The 18,499-nt window shown below is 53.2% G+C and overlaps 1 protein-coding gene across 2 annotated transcripts; it reads right to left on the reverse strand.

Annotated features, from left to right (window-relative positions):
* Window positions 1-476: 476 nt before the first annotated feature.
* On the reverse strand, window positions 477-7,162 carry P2RY6 (pyrimidinergic receptor P2Y6). 2 transcript variants are annotated; one of them, XM_043580302.1, is made up of 3 exons: window positions 6,711-7,162; window positions 5,913-5,974; window positions 477-5,079 (listed from the first exon to the last, which is right to left on the reverse strand). In XM_043580302.1, exon 3 carries the CDS (start codon window positions 5,043-5,045, stop codon window positions 4,059-4,061), a length of 987 nt encoding a protein of 328 aa, XP_043436237.1. In that variant the 5' UTR covers window positions 5,046-5,079; window positions 5,913-5,974; window positions 6,711-7,162; the 3' UTR covers window positions 477-4,058. The 2 variants fall into 2 exon arrangements, with proteins under 2 accessions (XP_043436237.1, XP_043436238.1); XM_043580303.1 differs by lacking the exon at window positions 6,711-7,162 and having other exon boundaries at window positions 5,913-6,704.
* Window positions 7,163-18,499: the final 11,337 nt, after the last annotated feature.

Genomic DNA, 18,499 nt, shown 5'->3' on the forward strand with positions numbered 1-18,499 from the left:
ATCTTTTAAAGACCTTCATCCCCTTCCTGTGTTAAACTGCTGTAGGCCGCTTTGCTTATATCCCACTGCCCAGGATTAAGATACCTGGTCGTACCTAGCTGCAAGTAAGGCTGGGAAATGAAGTTTTCATCCTAGGAGAACTTGTGCCCAATTAAAGGAGAGTTAATACTGCAGTTGGCACTTAGCCGTCTCTGTTACAACTTCCTAGGGGGATCCCCAATTACTGGCACTGGCTGAGGCAGGTGGGCACTTGAAAGGCACGTAATAAAAGGAAAGGGAAGGGGCGCCTGGGTGGTGCAGTCGGTTAAGCGTCCGACTTCGGCCAGGTCACGATCTCGCGGTCCGTGAGTTCGAGCCCCGCGTCAGGCTCTGGGCTGATGGCTCAGAGCCTGGAGCCTGCTTCTGATTCTGTGTCTCCCTCTCTCTCTGCCCCTCCCCCGTTCATGCTCTGTCTCTCTCTGTCCCAGAAATAAATAAACATTGAAAAAAAAAATTTAAAAGGAAAGGGAAGCAAGGCAGGTCGAGTAAGGCAAGGGGGGCATCTAGTATCTGGGTTAGAGAAAGACTGTGTGACCTTCACAGGTCAATTCTCACATCTGGGCCTCAGTATCCCCATCTGTAATTGGAGGTATTGTAAGGATTAAGTGAGAAAACGTGTGTACAGCACGCTGCATGTGCCCAGGACCTGCAGAGCCCAACAAATGGCCACTGCTGTCATTGTTGTGGCTCCCCGGTGCTCCCCTGGGCTGGCACCAAGCCTTTTACTCTCCGGTCCTGCCAACTCTCCAGCCTAATCTCTTGCTATCTTTCCTCCAACAGCCTCTACGCCTTGGGCTGTGCTGTTCCCCGCACCAGAACAAACTTGCCCTCTCTTCTTCAGTCTAATTATGGCCATCCTTCAAGCCCCAGCTGCACTGCTACACCCCAGGAAATCTTCCTCAAGCCCAGAGCATCACCTTGGACCCCTGTGAACCCACATGCTCCCCCATCCCTCACCACACTCTACCTCCACACCTTTGTCCGTGTCTCCTCTGTCTTTACCCCAGTGAGCAGACATCCCCAGCTGAAGCCCCTATCCCCGGGTGTGCTCTGGGTTAAAGTGAGGAGAGAGATTAGGGGATGGGGACAAAAGGAGGGAGAAAGAAGGGGGGAAATTCAAGCTCCCCAATGGCACTCGGGAGTCTCTTGTACTGGCATTAATAAATGGTTTTTCCTTCTTGTAGGAGTAGATAGATGGGGCTCATGGATTATGACCCTCGTTCTGAAGGGAAAAAAAAAAAAGTACGCGGAGTTTTTTTTTCTTAAAAGACCAGCTGCCTCCCCAGGTGAAGGAAGGAGAAATCCCTTGCTCAGAGCCCCTTGTTTAGAAACTTCCTAGGCAAATTCCTAGAGAGAGACTGGAGGAACTTGTGTGCACAAAAGGCAAAGTCATTACAATAGCAACACTCATTGCACGCTTACTGTGTTTCGGCATTACTCTGAGTGCTTTGCACGTATTAATCCTCACAACCACTTTGCAAGACAGATAGCATCATCATTCCCATTTTATAGCCCGGGAAGTTACGGTACAAAGAGGCTACATAACTTGCCCAGAGTAACATAACTAGTAAGTGGTAGAGCCAAGATACACGCTCAGGTTGAGCTGGGTCTGCAGTTTCCACCCTTTATGCTGTTCTGCCTTGCGAAGGGATGCTGGAAATGGAATTTACCTGTGGCCCACAATGTTCACTCTTGGAAAAGTAACCAAAGAAAGGGTCACCATTCTCGGCAGTCTGCTAGGACAGTCATCTGGGATGCTCTGGGCACTGTGGGCAGAGGCCCTCTGCCTTCCGCTCTCCTGCTGCCCTACTCCCCCATGACAGGCAACTGAAGAGTCTCATCTCAGACTCTCAACAAGATGCAAGGCAAGCATCATCTGTACTACTTGGCAGGACATTGCACTGTGTTGGGAATATACATCTTCTGACATTTCCTCACATCTCTTCCCTGTGACCCAAAGAATCAAAGTCCCTTCTGTCCAAATTATCATCAACCTCTTCAGCAAGGGCACTTCTGATGGGTTCCCAAGATGGTTTGGGCCCGGTTTTCCCACTTCCTCAGACAGCTGCAAGCACACTTCCAACATTACTATGGAGTTTAACTCCCGCAGAGCCCTTCTCTGAATGCCCCCATTGCCCAACAGCCTTGGAGATTAGACAGGGCTAAAAGGAAAATGCTGAGCAAGCTACGCAGTCCTTCCCCTCCCTGCCCTGTCCCTATGCCCTGCCCTCTCTCGGCTCTACCCTCTAAGAAGGTAGACTCTTTGTCAAGGCTGGTTCGGGTACAGGGTCTGAGTGGTATACTAGCAGCCAAGGGCAGGTGAAATTGTTCTACAGGTGGAAAGCTGGGACCTGGGAGGAAGGAATAAGGAATGGAGGAGAAGTGAGGGGGGGGTCCGGTGGGGGTGTGTGTGGAGATATGAGGAAAAGGAGCAGAGAGGGTGAGGAGCTGTGTGGGTGGGGCCGAAAGGAGGGGTGGGTGGGGAGAGCAGGTAAAGAGGCCTTATGTGGCAGAATCCCTTGGCTGTCTTCTCAGAGACCTTCAGTGAAGATGCCTTTCCAAAGCTTTTGAAGGCTCAGGTCTGTGTTTGAGATGCCCCTGTGAGATGGCCTCCAGCAGCCTCCCAGGCACCCACAGGCCAGAATGATGAAGGTGAGAGGGCAGGAGCAGAACCCATGGAACAGTCTGTCTTGAGACTGGCCACAGGACTTCTGCACCTCCATATGGCAGCCTCCTGGTAGCCCTGGCATGGCCCTGAGTCTCTTCAAGTTGACTTCTCCTTCTAGAATGAAGCAATATTGAAGGGCTATTTCCCTTCACTTGGGGGGGCCTGGTGGAGGGTTCCTCAGGCACCCAGGATACCCTGAGGCTGAAAGAGGCCCATGCGAAGAGATAGGTGGAGGAGAGGTGGGGTCTGGGGCTCTTCCTGGCATTCAATGCTCTGGTCCCACCCACTCCATCCCCTCTTGGACTTAACTGAAACTCACTATTGATTTGCAGCCAGATTCAACAGGTCTCTGCCTCTGGGTTTTATGCACCCAGTGCCTTCCATCAGGAGCAGCCTCCTTCTGTCTTTTGGATTCCTCCCTGGCTTAAGCTTCACTCTTTGAAGAAGTGCTCCCTGATTCTTCCCTCTGCTCAGCCCCCACAGCCTGAAGGGTGGCCATGGGACAGCTTTTGTTTTCTCAACTTTCACACACAGCAGACCATATGCCTGCCCCCCACTCCAGCTCTCTACCCATCTCCTCCAGCGCAGAGTCTAGATTAGGGCCATCCCAGGCTGGGTGAACACGCTCCCCACTTCCATTTGCTGACCTGCCACTCAACCCTCAACATCTGGTTCAGATGCCCCCCAGCCCCACCCTGAGAAATCTTTCCTGACTCCTTGGACTGGATCATGGGTATCCTCTGTTCACCCCTCCCCGCCAGCCATGCTTCCCTCTGTCACAGCCTTGACATCACTTTGTCAAATGTCAGTATATCCAGTAGTTGGGAGCCTATATGGGGCAGAGCTGGGACTTGTTCTCCTGGGGCGCTGGAATCAACCCAGGCCCAAGCACAAGGTGTAGGTAAAGTTTTGCTGAATGAATGGAACATCACATTCCTCCAGAGAGCTCATATTCATCCCTCAAAATCCAGCTCAAATGCTCCTTTCCAGAAGCCCTCACTTCCTCCTCCCATCTTCCCTCACTCCCTTTATTGGTGACTCCAAAACATTCGGCATACTCCTCAATTACAGTGCATGTCACACGCCATTTTTGTGAGCAGCTTAACATGGCTTCCCTGCCTCTCCAGGGCTGACTGGGACCTTCTGGAGAGCCAGGTCCGAGCTTGTCTCTCTGTGCCCACACGGCCCAGTCCAGAGAAAGAGCTCAATAAATAGTCATTGGTTGAGATTTTGGAGTCTGTGGGGCGACCTCACTCCATGCCCAGCTGAGCTAAGCTCTAATTCTCTGCACAGTTTGGGGTTGGTGGGGCTTCCGGCGCCATGGCCCCAGGTGTCCTTGTCCCCACTGGGCTCACGGACCCCGTCGCTGCCACTTGGCCGTGAGTTTCTGCAGCAGCTCATGTGGCCTCCGGCGGAACTTCTTCTGAGTGAAGTAGAAGAGAATGGGATCCAGCACGCTGTTGGCACTGGCAAAGGGCCGTGTGACTTTGTAGGCAGCTGCAAAGGCCTCCAGCACAGGGCAGGGGACCCCAGATGTAGAGCGCACCGCCAGGTAGGCTGTCTTGGTGACGTGGAAGGGCAGGAAGCTGATGGCAAAGGCGGCTGCCACCACCACCGCCATGCGGGCTGCCTTGCCACGCCGCTCCCGGGCCACTGGCCCTGCTGGGCCGTCCTGGCGGCACAGATGGTAAGCCAGGCGGCAGTAGCAGGCCAGCAGGGCGGCAAAGGGCAGCAGAAAGCCGATGACCGTGAGGGCCATGCCGTAGGGCATATAGTGGGAGGCCAGGGCAGGCGGGCTCAGGTCGTAGCAGACAGTGCGGTTACGCTGGACGCCTGTGGCAGCAAAGAGGGCTGTGGGCAGACACTGGGTCGCCACAGCCAGCCACACAGCCCCACACACTACCCAGGCGGCGCGGCGGCCCCCACGCTTGTGCCAGGGGGCCAGTGGGTGGCAGATGCCCAGGTAGCGCTGGAAACTGATGCAGGTGAGGAAGAGGATGCTACCGTGTAGGTTGGCGTAAAACAGGAAGCGGACCAGGCGGCAGGCGAGGTCGCCAAAGGGCCAGTGGTCACCTTGGGCATAGTTGTAGATGAGCAGGGGCAGGGAGCAGGCGTAGAGCAGATCGGCCAGGGCCAGGTTCAGGGTGTACACGGCCGTGCGGGTCAGGGCCCGGCGGGATGTGCTGATCTGGGCGATGACACAGGCGTTCAGTGGCAGGCCAGCCGCCAGCACCACTGAGTACACAGGTGGCAGTAGCAGTCTCTTGAAGTTCTCTTGGTAGACACAGGTGGTGGGCGGTGAGCCCGGGGCCTGTCCTGTCCCGTTGTCCCACTCCATGGCTGCCCGATTATGCTTCCCGCATGCACAGAGGCTAGGGAAGCAACACAAAACCTGTCAGTAACCATACTCACTGACCGTCCGGTAGCCCCCTGTCCCTCTCTGGGCCCTGATCTCCACCTGAACCATCTATGACACTCACTACCCCACGGAGACAGCACGCTGCCTTCACTTTAAGGAAACCTGGAATACAATAAAGCTCAAGCTTGGGAAAAATCCAACTCACTTTCTATAATATTCATTTCCCACCAACCTTCCTGGTGAACTTCTATTCGGCCTTCAAAACCCCATGTCTTCAAAACCCAAATGTCTCCTCTTTAAGGGGAGACTGACAGACTTTTGGTTTTTGTTTGTTTGTCCTAAATCTTTTTTTTTAAAGTTTTATTTATTTAGGTAATCTCTACACCCAACAGGGGCTCGGACTCATGATCCCAAGATCAAGAATCACATGCTCTTCTGACTGAGCCAACCAGGCACCCCAGGCAGACTTTAGTTTGAATCCCATCTGTGCTACTTATTAGCTATGTGACCTTGGGCTAGTGATATACCTTTTCTGAGTCTCAATTTTCCCATCTGAAAATTGCAGGAATGACAGGCCACCTCTCAGAATGTCATGAAGTTTGAGGTACTAAATCACGCTAGGTAGGGCTTCCCCTGGGCTTTTTGGAGTTTGGAGATTATGGTTATGGTGAACATGTGTGTCTTTCTCTCCTACACAGACCAGGAACCTCCTGAAGAAGTGCCAGGTGTGATGCCTGTATCTGGGAGCCCAACCTGCGGTCCAGGGCAGTGAAGGCCCTGGTAACTCTTAATTAATCAACGTGAACAGTATCCACACACTGTGAACTGATGAAGGACAGTGCCCACCTCCTCAGACTGGACTCCACCTTCCAAAGCCATGGTTCTTCTTTTGGCTGCAATCTTCTTATCTGTAAAATGGGGGAAGGAGGTGATTCAGGAGTTCCTCTAAGCCTCCTTCTACTTGACTTGAGGCTACAAATGTCTGTCTAGCACACACTGGACCACAGCACCCTCTGGTGGCTAATATGAAAACAGCGTCCCCAAAGGCAAACGGGCAAATGACTGAGGACCAACCAAATCTACTGGTTTTTTTTTTTTTAACTGATTTTATTTTTAAGTAATCTCTTCACCCAAAGTGGGGCTCAAACCCACAACCCCATGACCAAGAGTCATGCGCTCCACTGACTGAGCCAGCCAGGCGACCCTACTGCTTGCTTTTTAGAGAGAGGAAAATCCAGGCACAGCAAGAGGCAGTGATGGCTCAATCTTCCTCATTGAGTTAGAAGCAGAGCCAACCACCTGACTGAGAGGAGACAACTAAACATAGCCCATGGTCATGGGATGTAGAGGTTATAAACCCAACTTCAGAGCTAGGCAAGCCCGACACGGGGCTCATTCAAATCCTGGCTCCCCTATTTCTACGCTGTTCAACCCAAAGCATATCACTGGCCTTTTCTGGGTCTGTGTTCTTATCGGTAAAACATGTCATAGGCCTGATATACAGTAGGTGCTTAATAAATGCCATGCCATGCTGTTGTATCCTACACGTAATGCCTCCATTCATCCCTTCAGGCGAGATTTTGGGGAAGCACAAGTGTCTTACGGGGTTCCCTGGTGAGGTAAGTCTGGCTTCTTGATACTTACCTCCCAACTGGCATGTCCACATTTACTGGTGCCCAGAGAGAACTTGCAACTTAAATCTAATGGACCTGAAAGACAAAGCCTTTGAGACAGTGAGTCAGATCATCCCCCTTCCTATTTATAGGTGGGAAAACTGAAGCTAAGGAAAAGATATGAAGTCCTGTAAATGTACACAGAGGGTGACAGAGGTTTGAGGCCAGAAGGTTCAAATCCCAGGTCTGCTACATGTGAGCTGTGGGGCTTTAGGCTCATTACTGAACTCCTGGGCCTTGGTTTCCCCATCTGTAAAATGGAGTAATAGAGTACCTGCCTCATAGGGTTGTTATGAAGATCAGTGCCTGGCACAGGGCAAGTGTTAGCTATTCTTGATGTGAATATACCTGCTAAGTCAAGTTATGAGATTTTTATTTTTTTAATTCTTCTTTTTTTTTTTTAATTTTGAGAGAGAGCAGGGGAGGGGCAGAGAGAGGGAGAAAGAGAGAGAATCTCAAGCAGGCTCTGAATTGTCAGCACAGAGCCCGACATGGGGCTCAATCCTACGAACTGCAAGATCATGACCTGAGCCAAAATCAAGAGTCGTACGCTTAACTGACTGAGCCATCCAGGCCCCCAAGTTATAAGATTTTTAAAAGTTAAGCTAGAGCAAAACGTAACTACCCAAACTAATTTCTACCAACTTAAAATTTGATTCTGATGAAAATATTTTCCCCAGAGTCTGGGCAAATGCAAAATGAGGTTTGGATTCTCTAGTCTGTATCCCACATGCCATATTATCTTTAATTATGAAAAATTCTTTGTGGGGCTTCAGCCCATGTGCTAGGAGTGCCAGGTGCCCAGTTAGCCAGTTAGGCACGGGGGAAGCCACAGGAAGAAGCACGGGAGGACCCCCATTGTAGCCAGGAAGCCAAGATTAGTGCAGGCAAGAGAAAGCTCATTTACCCATCTCTTCATTCATTTGTTCAGGCTATTCTTTCCTTTATGCATTCATTCTCCTGTTTTCACCTGCCAGGCATTTAATGCATACTTACTGCCTGCTGGATGCATGGGGGCACAGTACATAGATGTCGATGCACATAGATAGATAGAGATATAGAAATTATTTATACACATACACATACACGTACACGTACATATACATATGCTAGTCTGCATGGGGAGACCAGCGTAAGCCACAGGATAGAAGAGACTTTTCAGAAGAGAACGAAGGATGGAGCATGACCCAGGTGGTTGAGGAGGAATTCCCTGGGTGGAGAGGGGTGTGAGGGTCTCTGGGTGTCCCCAGGTGGGGAGGAAAGTAGAGCAGGCAGAGCTTGAGAGGAGAGCAGCCTTCTAGGGCAGGGCCATGGTGAGGAGGAAGAGACGGGTAGAAGGAACAGTGCTGTGCCTCTGAACTCTCTTTTGGGAGGCCTATTGTCCTCAGACACCACCCCGAGGGAAAGCCCTCGCCTCAGGTGACTGGAGGCTCCAGATATTTCCTGCTCTCCACTCCCTGGTAAGACCGGTCCTCTTGGAAGGAGGCAGAGGCTGCACAAGGAGATCCAGAGTGAAGCTTCAGGTCTGCTCCAAGAAAGGCAGGCATGGCTGTCACCCTGGCTCCCTCATACACTCTACCCTCTGATGACTACGAGAGGCAGGGGCTGGTCCCAGCGGAGGGGTCCCTTGGCCCTTGCCTCCTAGCAGCTGACACTGTCTCCCTCTAGCTCTCACAGATGTCATTTCTTGGCCCCTGAGCCCTGGGCCAGCTCAGGCCCCAGTGTCTTCCTGGGCTCCGGCCACACTGTGTCTGGTGGGGGGCTTTCTAGCAAGTGGGTCAGATTACATCCTTCCCTGTATTCCTCTGCCCTTTGAAGAAAAGCTCAAACTCCTGACATTCAGGCTCCCTGCTGAGCCCTCCAACCTTATCAAGGTACCCCTGGTTGCTCCACTCTGCCCCTTCCTATCCTGCCACACTGTTCCTGAGACAATAAGACCGCCACACAACTATCCACAGTCAGAGACCTAGACTTCCTCTCGGGCCGTTCCATCTTTGTTGTTCCCTCTACACAACGTGCCATTCATCACGTGTCTGTTTGTCAAAACCCTAAGAGCGCATCCAGCTGCAGATCCCATCTTGCTTCTTCCTATCTGGTCCTCCAACTGGGTAGAGTCCCTTCTTCTGGTCCCCTCAACGCCGTGGACCTCCTTTACGTCAGCGATGGGCCCAGCCTGCCTGCCCAAAGTCACAGTTCCTTGTGTCCAGCCCCCATTCCCCCCTCACATTGGCCCACAGCACCAACACTCACATGCAGCCTCCTGTCCCCGAAGCACCTTGGTGGCCTCAAATGCGTTGGAGCAAGGGGAGGCCAGACATGAGGCTCTCCACTCTCCTGCCCTCAACTCAGGCTGCAACACCTCCAAAGGAGCAGGCGGCTTCCTCTGTTTCCTGGCAGGGCTGTCTCTGACTGAAATAGCCCCTGCGGGGGCCACCCCCTCCCTGCCACCTCCAACACCAAGGTCTGGCGGAAACTGGGCCTCGAGGAGCAAGGAGGCGGAGAAAATGTCTCCTTCCTGGAACCCTTCCCACCCAGCAGAAGGAAGAGGGTGATGAGGGGATAGAAAGGTGGGGGAGAACCAGAGGCTGCTGGTCAAAGGCCAGCCCCACAGCCCCAGCAGCTTCCTTTCTCCTCAGCCCTCTCTCAGTCTTCTCATCTGTCAAATGGGCATGTGGGTAATTAAAGAGTTTTTGGCTTCCCCTTTAGCTGTAACACCCAGAGTCACCTTGTAGTCACTCACTCCCCCATCCATCCCTCCTTTCTCCATTCAACAGTTCATTCACTGACCTATCCATCCCTCTACATGGTAATCTACTTATGCACTCACTTATTTGGTCACCTTCTCCCTCTCTCCTTCCCTCTCTTCCTTTTCTCCCAAACCATTATTGAACACCTACTGTATGCCCTCAGATCCTCCCACATACCTCCACTTCTCAGGCACTGTCTCCTGCATGGCGGGTCCAGAGCTCACCGGGAGTGACAGGTGTGGGTTGTGGGGATAGAGGTGATGCCCCTGAGAACTCATCTGAGTGAGATTCTCCCTGCCGGTGCCAAGCCCTCTTCCAGCCCCTCCTTACTCCCAAACCAAGACTCAGAGCTGTTAGGATGGACCAGAGGAGGTGAGGTGGCTTCTCATTGTTCCAAGGAGGACAGCTCCAGTAGCAGAGGCAGCATTTGCAGGGATGACTTGGAGGAGGTGGGCTTTGGTTGGGAGAAGCTGGGGCAACGAGAGGGGGACAAGTTCACGCAGGGAGGGAACACTGCCCTGGGTGCTTGAGGCCCAGGTTCTTGTTTACTTTGGCCCCTACCCACAAGCCCCTTCCCCTCTCTGAGCCTCCTTGGCAGAATGTGGTCATAGTGGCCACCAGCATGTTGTGAGGATGAACTGCCAGGGACAGGGAGGACCCTTTTTACCCTGGCAGGTGTGAGCACTGCCCTCACACCCAAACCCATTTTATAGACAGGGGGATTGAGGAACTGAGTTGGTCCCAAAACTTTGGGTCAAGCTGAGGAAATTCAGGTTCGAACTGCTGAGGAACACTTTGGTCAGTTGTGCAAGGATTGAGCACCTACTGCCTATTCAGGGCTGTGCTAAGAGGTTGCCAGCTGAAAGTGTGGACCTCCTGATCTGATTTTAGTGGTGCTAGAGCTCAGGAGGGCAAGGAGGCCTGGCCTTCAGCCCAGAAACCAGTCCTTTGCTGCATTCCTAGGACAATCTCCAGTGGTCACTCCCGCCACAGTGTCTGTCCCAAGAATGGGAGCAGCCCTGAGGGCTTCCTGGGGGTGTCAGACCCAGTGCAAGGCTTGGGTCAGAGTTCCTGCTACCGGGTTGGGGCCCAGGAGAGCAGGTCTTGGGGGCCATGGGAAGGAGCGACCTGGAATGGCTCCTGGAGAAGGCATGTCTGTTGCTGGGACTTAAAGGGCCAGGAGGACTTGGCCACATGAAGAGTGAAGAGAGCACCATAGGCAGGAGGCACTCAGGCAGGGAATGAGCTATCCTGTGGGAGAAATGAAGCATAGTGTAGCAGGGGATGAGCTGTGTGAAGAGGGGCCCAGTTGGAGGCCTGAGGGGGCTGGCCCATTTAAAACCTCCAAGACAGAGCCCAAGTGCCCCTGCTCTGCTCCCAAGCCTGCCAGGGCTCCTAAGTCCAGCCTCAGCCCTTCCCCAGCAGGCTTTCCAGCCCTGAGGCGTACATCTGTGCTATTTCCTCTGCCCGGGATGCCTTCCAAATAAGCCCTACTTATCCTTCCTGTAGTTTTCACGTCTGTAAAATGAGAATGATTACTGGTGCCTGCCACATAGGCTGTTGTAAGAAATAAACGAAACCATGCAGGTGAGGTGCCCTGGCACACAGTGTGGACTCAATCAACATGTGTTAACTGAATGAATCAATTCCAGGCCCAGCCTAAATGCCCCCACTTTGGGCTCCCTCAGCCCGTGGCAGCGTGCACCAATTCCTGGGTCCTCACCACCCGGTGTCATCTCCTAATAGTCTGCCCGCTGCCGGATGTTTTAGCTGCAGCCCTGGGTGGGTGGCAGGCGGTGGCAGTGGTTATTCTCTCCCTTATACAGATGAAAGAAGTAAGACTCAGGAGAAGTCAACGAGTTTCCCAAGGTGTCCCAGCCAGGTGACATTTCAATACTGTCTTTCTGACTCTACAAACCCCTTATCCATGGTTCCCCTGAAATCCATGCTTAGACGTCCAAGCCAGGAAATTCCCAGAGGATCGTCTCCCTTGCACTGAGGGCTTCTGGCCATGAGATGGTGCCAGCAGACTGCCTGGGCTGGCCAGTCTCAAGCCTTCTGACCGCCGCCCTGGGGTGGGGGCTGTGTGGCAGCTCGGCACACAGCCAGGGCCTCCCTTCTGGGGCTGGCACTGAGCAACCTCAGGACTGGGTTCCCAGCCTCAGTTTCTCCTGGCCCACTCCCCAGCCTTTCTCCTATTTGTTAGTCCCATATCCACTCATATCCTGTTCTCAGAGCCTCACCTGATCAATCTGGCTCACGGGAGCTAGTGGTGACATTGGCAGGGGGATGGGGCCAGTGTTCAGCCCTGTTCGTCTGAGGTAGAGGCCCTGGGAGTGTTGCCCTGACACCAGGCATCCACCCATCCAGCTCCGTTCCAGGTACACCCTTGGCAGAAACATTGAAGTCCCTCACTCCATAGAGGGGACACACTCTGCCAGTTTCCTTTTGTCAGTTCAGGCAACACATGGGATCGGTTTGTGCCTGCAGCAGAAGCGATTCAGGATAGATGGAAGGAAGAACTGGCAAGGGTTGATGCTCCTTGGGTTGCTTGGATCCTACGGTCTCGGGATACCCTTTTAGCTGACTCTGCAGTTCCCTCCCCATCCCTGCTCCAAGGACCTCAAATCTGGAAGGATGAGGAGGCCAGAGGCAGGAGCTGGAAGACTGAGTCACCACTTGCCAGCCAGCCAGGAACCAGCCCAGACCAGGCTGGATGTGGGAAGAGGCCTCCCAACCTTGGCCTGCCTGCCTGCTGGGAAACAAGGCCTGGAAACCCCCTTGCTTGGTCTCCGGCTTGTGAGTTTAGCAGCAAGGGCACAGGATGAGAAGGGTCAAGACCCAGCTTCCTTCCCCTAAGGAGTCAGACAGACTGGGATCCATCACCAACTCACTGTGTGACCTGGGGCGAGCCACCTACTCTCTCTGAGCCTGAGTCTCCACGTGATAAACAGGGCTAGTCCTGGTGCCTGCCTTACAGGGTCATTACATGCTCTGCCACAGTCACCAATCCAGCCCTGACCCAGCAGCATCCAGCCCGGGGGAGGAGAGCCCCCTGGAGCCTGCCTCAAGCCAGCCCGAGGCCAGGTTCCTGGTGGCAGAGCCTCCTGGCATCCAGAGGATGGGGGGCAGGGGCAGTGCCCCCCACTCCAGGTGGAGTTTTGGTCCCACCCGTGGTATCGGGCTGGCTGCAAAAGCAGGCAAATCTGGTAGGAAAAGGACACAGGGAGGGCAGGAAACTCGATTTCTCTTCTCTTTTCTACTTCCCTTTTTCACCTCCTACTCAACAAGAATTAAAGTTGGAACTGAAACAGCCATTTTGAGTGCAAGGAAGGGGAAGCTTCGGGGAATTTGGGAGATGAGGCTGCTTCCTTTAGTCTCTCTCTGGCCTCTACCGGCTGAGCAAAGAGGGAACTTGCATCTCCTGCACCACTACTCTGAGCCAGACCCATCAGTGAGCTCATGTAATCCCCACCACAATCCAGACAGATGTTTTCATTGGGCACTGACTCCGCACCATCACTGTGCAAAATGCCACAGCCCACTTACCCTTCACATTTCCACCTCCACTTTACAGACGAGGAAGCTGAGGCTCGGCAAACTTAGCAAGAGGTTGTCTCTCGGGAATGTGAATGAAGAGGTCAAAAACCATGGTGACCTAGGCAGGCACAGGGCTGAGAAGGCACAGGGCAGCCTCAGGGCTGGGGAACTGGATGGGGCAGCCCCTGACAGAAGGAGAGTCCATAGTGCCAGCTTTCTAAGTCCGTGCCCATGGGCCACAGCACCTCCCACTGGGGGTTCTGGAAGATCCCAGCACCTTCCAATGTGCCCTCTTCCCTGAAGCTAGTGTGAGAGGGTCTCTGTTCTTTGCCTGGACCCCCAGGCTGTTCCCCCACACACCTTTTTTTTTTTTATCTCCCTGTAGAGGTGTGCCGCTCGGATTCCCTATCAAGCAAGAACATGCTGTTTACCTGCAAGGAGTGCAGCTGGCTGACAGCCTCTATTGGTGACTTCAGGACCCACCCGTCCTCCCAGATAACCAGGCTCCAGTCTTTTGGGGAAGAGATGGCCCGGATCCAGCTATCTGGCCCATCTTGCAGGCAGTCATTATTCTCCTCTGCAATTTCTTTCATCCAATTCCCACACACCCTCTCACGAGGAAGGCCCCATCTCCTGTTTTTTCTTTTGGGGGATCCCCTTTCCCCTCTTCAAGTCTTGACAATCTGGGGGTGCTGGACCTGTGACCTAGATCTGCCAATGAGAGAAGAGTGGGCTTCTCAGGCCCTATAACTGGCTCAGGGGTGGGTGAGTGACCTCCCCTGGATGCCTCAGAGTCAATTTTGGAGATTTTGCTGGAACACTGGGAAGGAGGCAGATTTTCCACTGGGTTTGCAAAGCTGGTAGGAAGTGAGCCTGGAGCTTCTAGGGCCAGGTGAACTGTATGCCAGGAACTGTCCTATGCACGGATGATACTACCAGCAGGAAGGAGACCGTGCAAAATAAAGCCAAGGATGGCAGAGCTGAGAACTGGGAACACACGGTTCCTGAGAACAACACTGAGCACCTGGTTCCCGCTATGCCTGAAGCTTTACCTTCCACTGGACTTTTTGACAGCTTGAGCTGATAAATTCCCTTTTTGCCTCAGTCCATTTGACCTAGGATTCTGTCACTTAAAATCAGGAGTCCTCCCTATAGACCTGCACTTCCCCCTCCACATGTCTCCTCTCCTCTTTCCACATCCCGTGTTCACAGGGTCAGCCCCAGAACCCTAACATCCTTTCAGGGGAGGCTGGAACTGGCCATGTACCTGAAGGCTACCAGCAGAGGGGCATGTAGGGACTGGGGGGCTGTCAGGTCAAGCCTGATCCCCATGGGGGCTGCCAGGGAAGCCCTCCAATTCATTTCCCACGAGGGAAGCCCCTCCTCCACCAGCTCCTGGAGTAACCACTGTGTCATTTCAGTAGCTCCTGGGCAGGAGTGTGGAAAGCTAGAAATCCAGCTTCTAGTCCTAGATTCATCACTCACTTGCTGTGTGACCCTGAGGAGGTCACTACACCTCCCCAAGCCTCACCTTGCCGAGCTACTTCACTGTAGCTGTGTAGTTTCTTGGCCACCAAGCTATGTGCTTTTACTGCAAAATCTCATTTGCTTTTTACAACAGCCCTGCATGGTGGGTTGCATTATCCACATTTACAGATGAAGAAATAGGCTTCGAGAAGGCTGGTGGCTTGCCCAAGGTGACATGGCGAGGAGTAGTGAGCCAGGACTAGGACACAGATCTGAATAATGATAAAGGCTGTGCTCAGGAAGAGAGGCAACGTTCCTCTGTGTAAAAAACTGAGGCCAGAGAGATTAGGAACTTGCCCAAGGTGCACAGTAAATCTACCATGCCACCTTGCCTCTCAGGAACACAGTGGCCTGAGAGAGGACACAGAAATGGGCGCCAAGAGTCAGGGCAGAAAAGAAGACCAGCCTGATTGTCAATGTCAGTCAGACTCCCTCCCTTCTTTAACTTTGTTAGGAATTGGGGACAAGGTCTGCTTTGCCTTTGCCAACACAGGCTCTAGCTTCCAAGAGGCACTGGGAAATGTTGAAGCCTAGTCTGTAAAGATGAGCCACAAGGCACCGTCCTTGGTGCTGTCTGGCTCAATTAAAAAAAAAAAAAAAATCTTTGTTTCAGTTGATGACAGGGAAGGCTGGTCAGGGGGGAATGAAGGTAATGGCTGCATGAGTAGCACCTCTGCACCTACCTGGGTCCCCCAGCCTTCAGTTGTCAGGAAGGGCAGACCACCTCCACTGCCTTAGTGTTTGTTGTACGTTATGGTTCTGCCCATTTCACAGATGGACACTGAGGCTCCAAAGGTAGGTGGCTTTGTCCACAAATCTCACAGGTAGGGTCTGGGTATGGAGGAAGTCCAGAGAACCTCTCACCTCCCATGAAAGGCAGCTCCCTTGCCCCGGCCCTGCTGTAACCATCCCCAGCACCTAAGTCCACCTAGCAGAGAGAGGAGACCCAAGTGGACCCCAGAACCCAGTGTGTCAATGACAGGGCTCTGAATTGTAGACTCTCAGGGCCAGAGAGGCCTTAAGGGAATCTGACCCAGAGCTCTCCCCAGCCCCTCAGAGAAGGAGGCTCTCTGAAGCCTCTTTGACAGGACTTGTCTGGCCTCCATTTGCATATTTCCCATGACAGGGAACTCACTCCATCTCTCCTAGGCCGCTACACTCCACCATGAGAAAGCTCTCTGGAAGACGTGCTTCATCACACCAAGCCCTGAGATCTGCTCCTAGTCACTACTTTCCTTCCCCAGTCTGTCTTGCCTCTGGGGTCACAGAGCTCAGCTGCCCCCAAATCCCTGGGCACTGCAGAAGTTGTCCCAAGACTATTCACGAGCTGGTCTTCATTCCCATTGGCCAAATCCAGTGCTCATGTCCAGGCCCAGGAAACCTAGTGATGGAGCTCATAAACCAGACATGAGGCCAGAGAGCCATGACCATTTCCAAATCTGAAGACAAAACCCTCTGCTTGGAGCACAGTCTCTTCTTACCATTTTGGGAAGATAAAACTGAGGTCTCCCCTGCAGCCTTAGAATCTTGCCAAGTGGTCTTCAGTCCTCTAGAATGTCTTCCACCAAACCCCAAATCCTCACCCTCAAATGTCAAGCATGTAGCACTGGGGCCTCATTTGTGCCCAACCTAGTGTGGGAGGAACTGTGCTTTGTAGGTATCTGAGGGGTGACCTGGGATGAGGAAATCAAAGGCAGGGCAACTGCCTGGCTCTGAATGTAATGTGGGAGGTCAGCGGTGACACAGGCAGTTCCTGCCACAGAGTGCATTGTACGTGGCGTGTGTATGAGGAACACAGGACAGACCTCAGCTCCTTCAGGTGGCCACTCAAACATACAGGTTCTAGACGAGGCCTTCCCCTACCACACTAGCTAACATTGTAACCTTCCACCTTACACACGCACACTTCCTACTGCCCTTCTCCACTGTATTTTTCTCCATGGTATTTACCATCTTCTAACCCACTATTTTATTTGTTTGCTATTGTCTGCCTCCTCTCATCAGAACATAAACTCCACCAGGGCAGGCGTTTTTATGTTTTATTCACTACTGCATCTCCAGGGCTTAGGATGGTACCTGACACATAGAAGGTACTCAGTGACAAATTGTTGGATGGATGGATTTCTAGGGGTGACTCAAGAATATCTACACAGAGAGGACTTGGGGTGGAAATCTGATTGGGGGCATATGGAACTAGGCTTGACATTATGCTTGTATTGCAAACTACAGTTCATACTTAGAGTATGTTTACTGGAGATTAGAGGCTGATAGAGACTTCAAAGCCACCCATTGGGCCGCCTCTATCTGGCTGTGTATATGAGAATCAGGCTGCGAACAGTCCCAGCTGAGAAGGGTGAACGGGACATGGCCTGGTGGTGCTGAGCTGCCTGTCTCTTCCTCCTGCTCTGTGTGAGGTCTTCCCTGGTACTTTCCCCATCACTCCCACACTGGCCCTGTCCCATCCTGCTGTCCTCCCAGAGCCTCTCAGCCTGTAACCATCTCTCCCTTGGCACTGGGGCCTCTAATATGAAGGCCTCCAGAACCCTGGGCTAGCATCTTCCTAGCCCCTCTCCTTTCCCTTGCCAGCCTGGAGCTCTAGTGCAAGACCCGGGGCTCCTGTGAACACAACCAGTCCGTTTGTATCCCTCGTTCTTGGCACCAACAGACCACTTAGTCCTGCCCTGTGGATGTGAGGACGTGACTCAGCAGAGGGCCCTGAGGCCCAACTGGGTCACCACCCCACTTGGCTGAGTCCCCAAACTTCTGCCTGTCTTGGAGCAGTCCCTCTCCCATCTCTTCCAAGCCTCTGCCCCATCTTTCTTGTCAGTCCTATCCTCCACTCCAACAGCCCTCAACTCCTCCTTCAAAGCAAAGTGTACCCTTTCAGAAGGGCCTCCTTCAACTTCCTGGCCACCTAAAGAGCCTTGAATCTGTTCCTGGGTCTCTCCTTTCCCCTGGACCCCAGGCAGCCTCCTGCAGTGTGGATCCCCCCCTCTGCCCAAAGCTTCCGCTCAGCCCACAACACTCCCCATCCTCTGGTCCCCCAGCTGTGCTTCCTCCTTCACAGTCCAGCCTGTCCAAGAGTCTTCGGCCTCCCATCCTCCCACTTTGCCCTCATTTCTCACAGCCCTACAGTCTGCCCAGGGCAGGGCAGACCAGAGCAGAGAGCCTTGGGGCCAGCTCAGGGAAGGGTGGTGGGCACCCTATCTTTCTAGGTGAGGCTGGCGAGATGGGACCATGGGAACCAGTGACCGTTTGATCTCTATCCCAAGGAAATCTCAGAGGTGACCTTGACATGACAGGCCCTGGGGGGAAAAACAGGTCGCTGTGAGGTCATTTCAGTTTGACACTCCCCGACCCCTGGTGCAGGGCTGGGGGCAGGGGGGTGGGGAGGGAGCTCTTTCTGTGGCTTCCAGGAATAGGCCCGGATTCTGCTGGGAATCTGGGGTGGGGTCCAGGGCGGGAAGTGGCACCTCCAGAACATCTGTTTAGGTGGCAGCTGGGGGATTCCGGTGGGGGGTAAATGAGGGAACTGACACTTCGCAGCACTCACAACATGGGTTTGCGGAAGCATCACAGAGTAGTAGGGGCTGTTGATAATGGAGCAGGCGAGGGTGGCAGGCAAAAGCTCTCCAAGCTACCCCAGTGACACGCCTGGTCATAGGAGATCCGAGGATCCACTCTGGAACAGGTCTCTGCTCAGAGATCCCTGGGAAACCCAGATTTCTTCAAACCTGGTTAATTCCAGTTCTCCCATATGGTTCCATACACGCCCCACCCCCCCCAACCTATCCACTCCCCAGTGTAAGTGAAATCCAACTGCCCGTTCCTGGCATCTGCACCCCTGTGCCACACATCACCACTCCCTCTGCAAAGCTTGGCACTTCGCAGGCCTGGTTTCTGTCCTGGCTCTACAGCTCCCAAGCAGTGATTTCACCTCTCTGAG

Source organism: Prionailurus bengalensis, chromosome D1 (assembly GCF_016509475.1).
Source record: "Prionailurus bengalensis isolate Pbe53 chromosome D1, Fcat_Pben_1.1_paternal_pri, whole genome shotgun sequence".
In the NCBI taxonomy this organism is placed as follows: domain Eukaryota; kingdom Metazoa; phylum Chordata; class Mammalia; order Carnivora; family Felidae; genus Prionailurus; species Prionailurus bengalensis.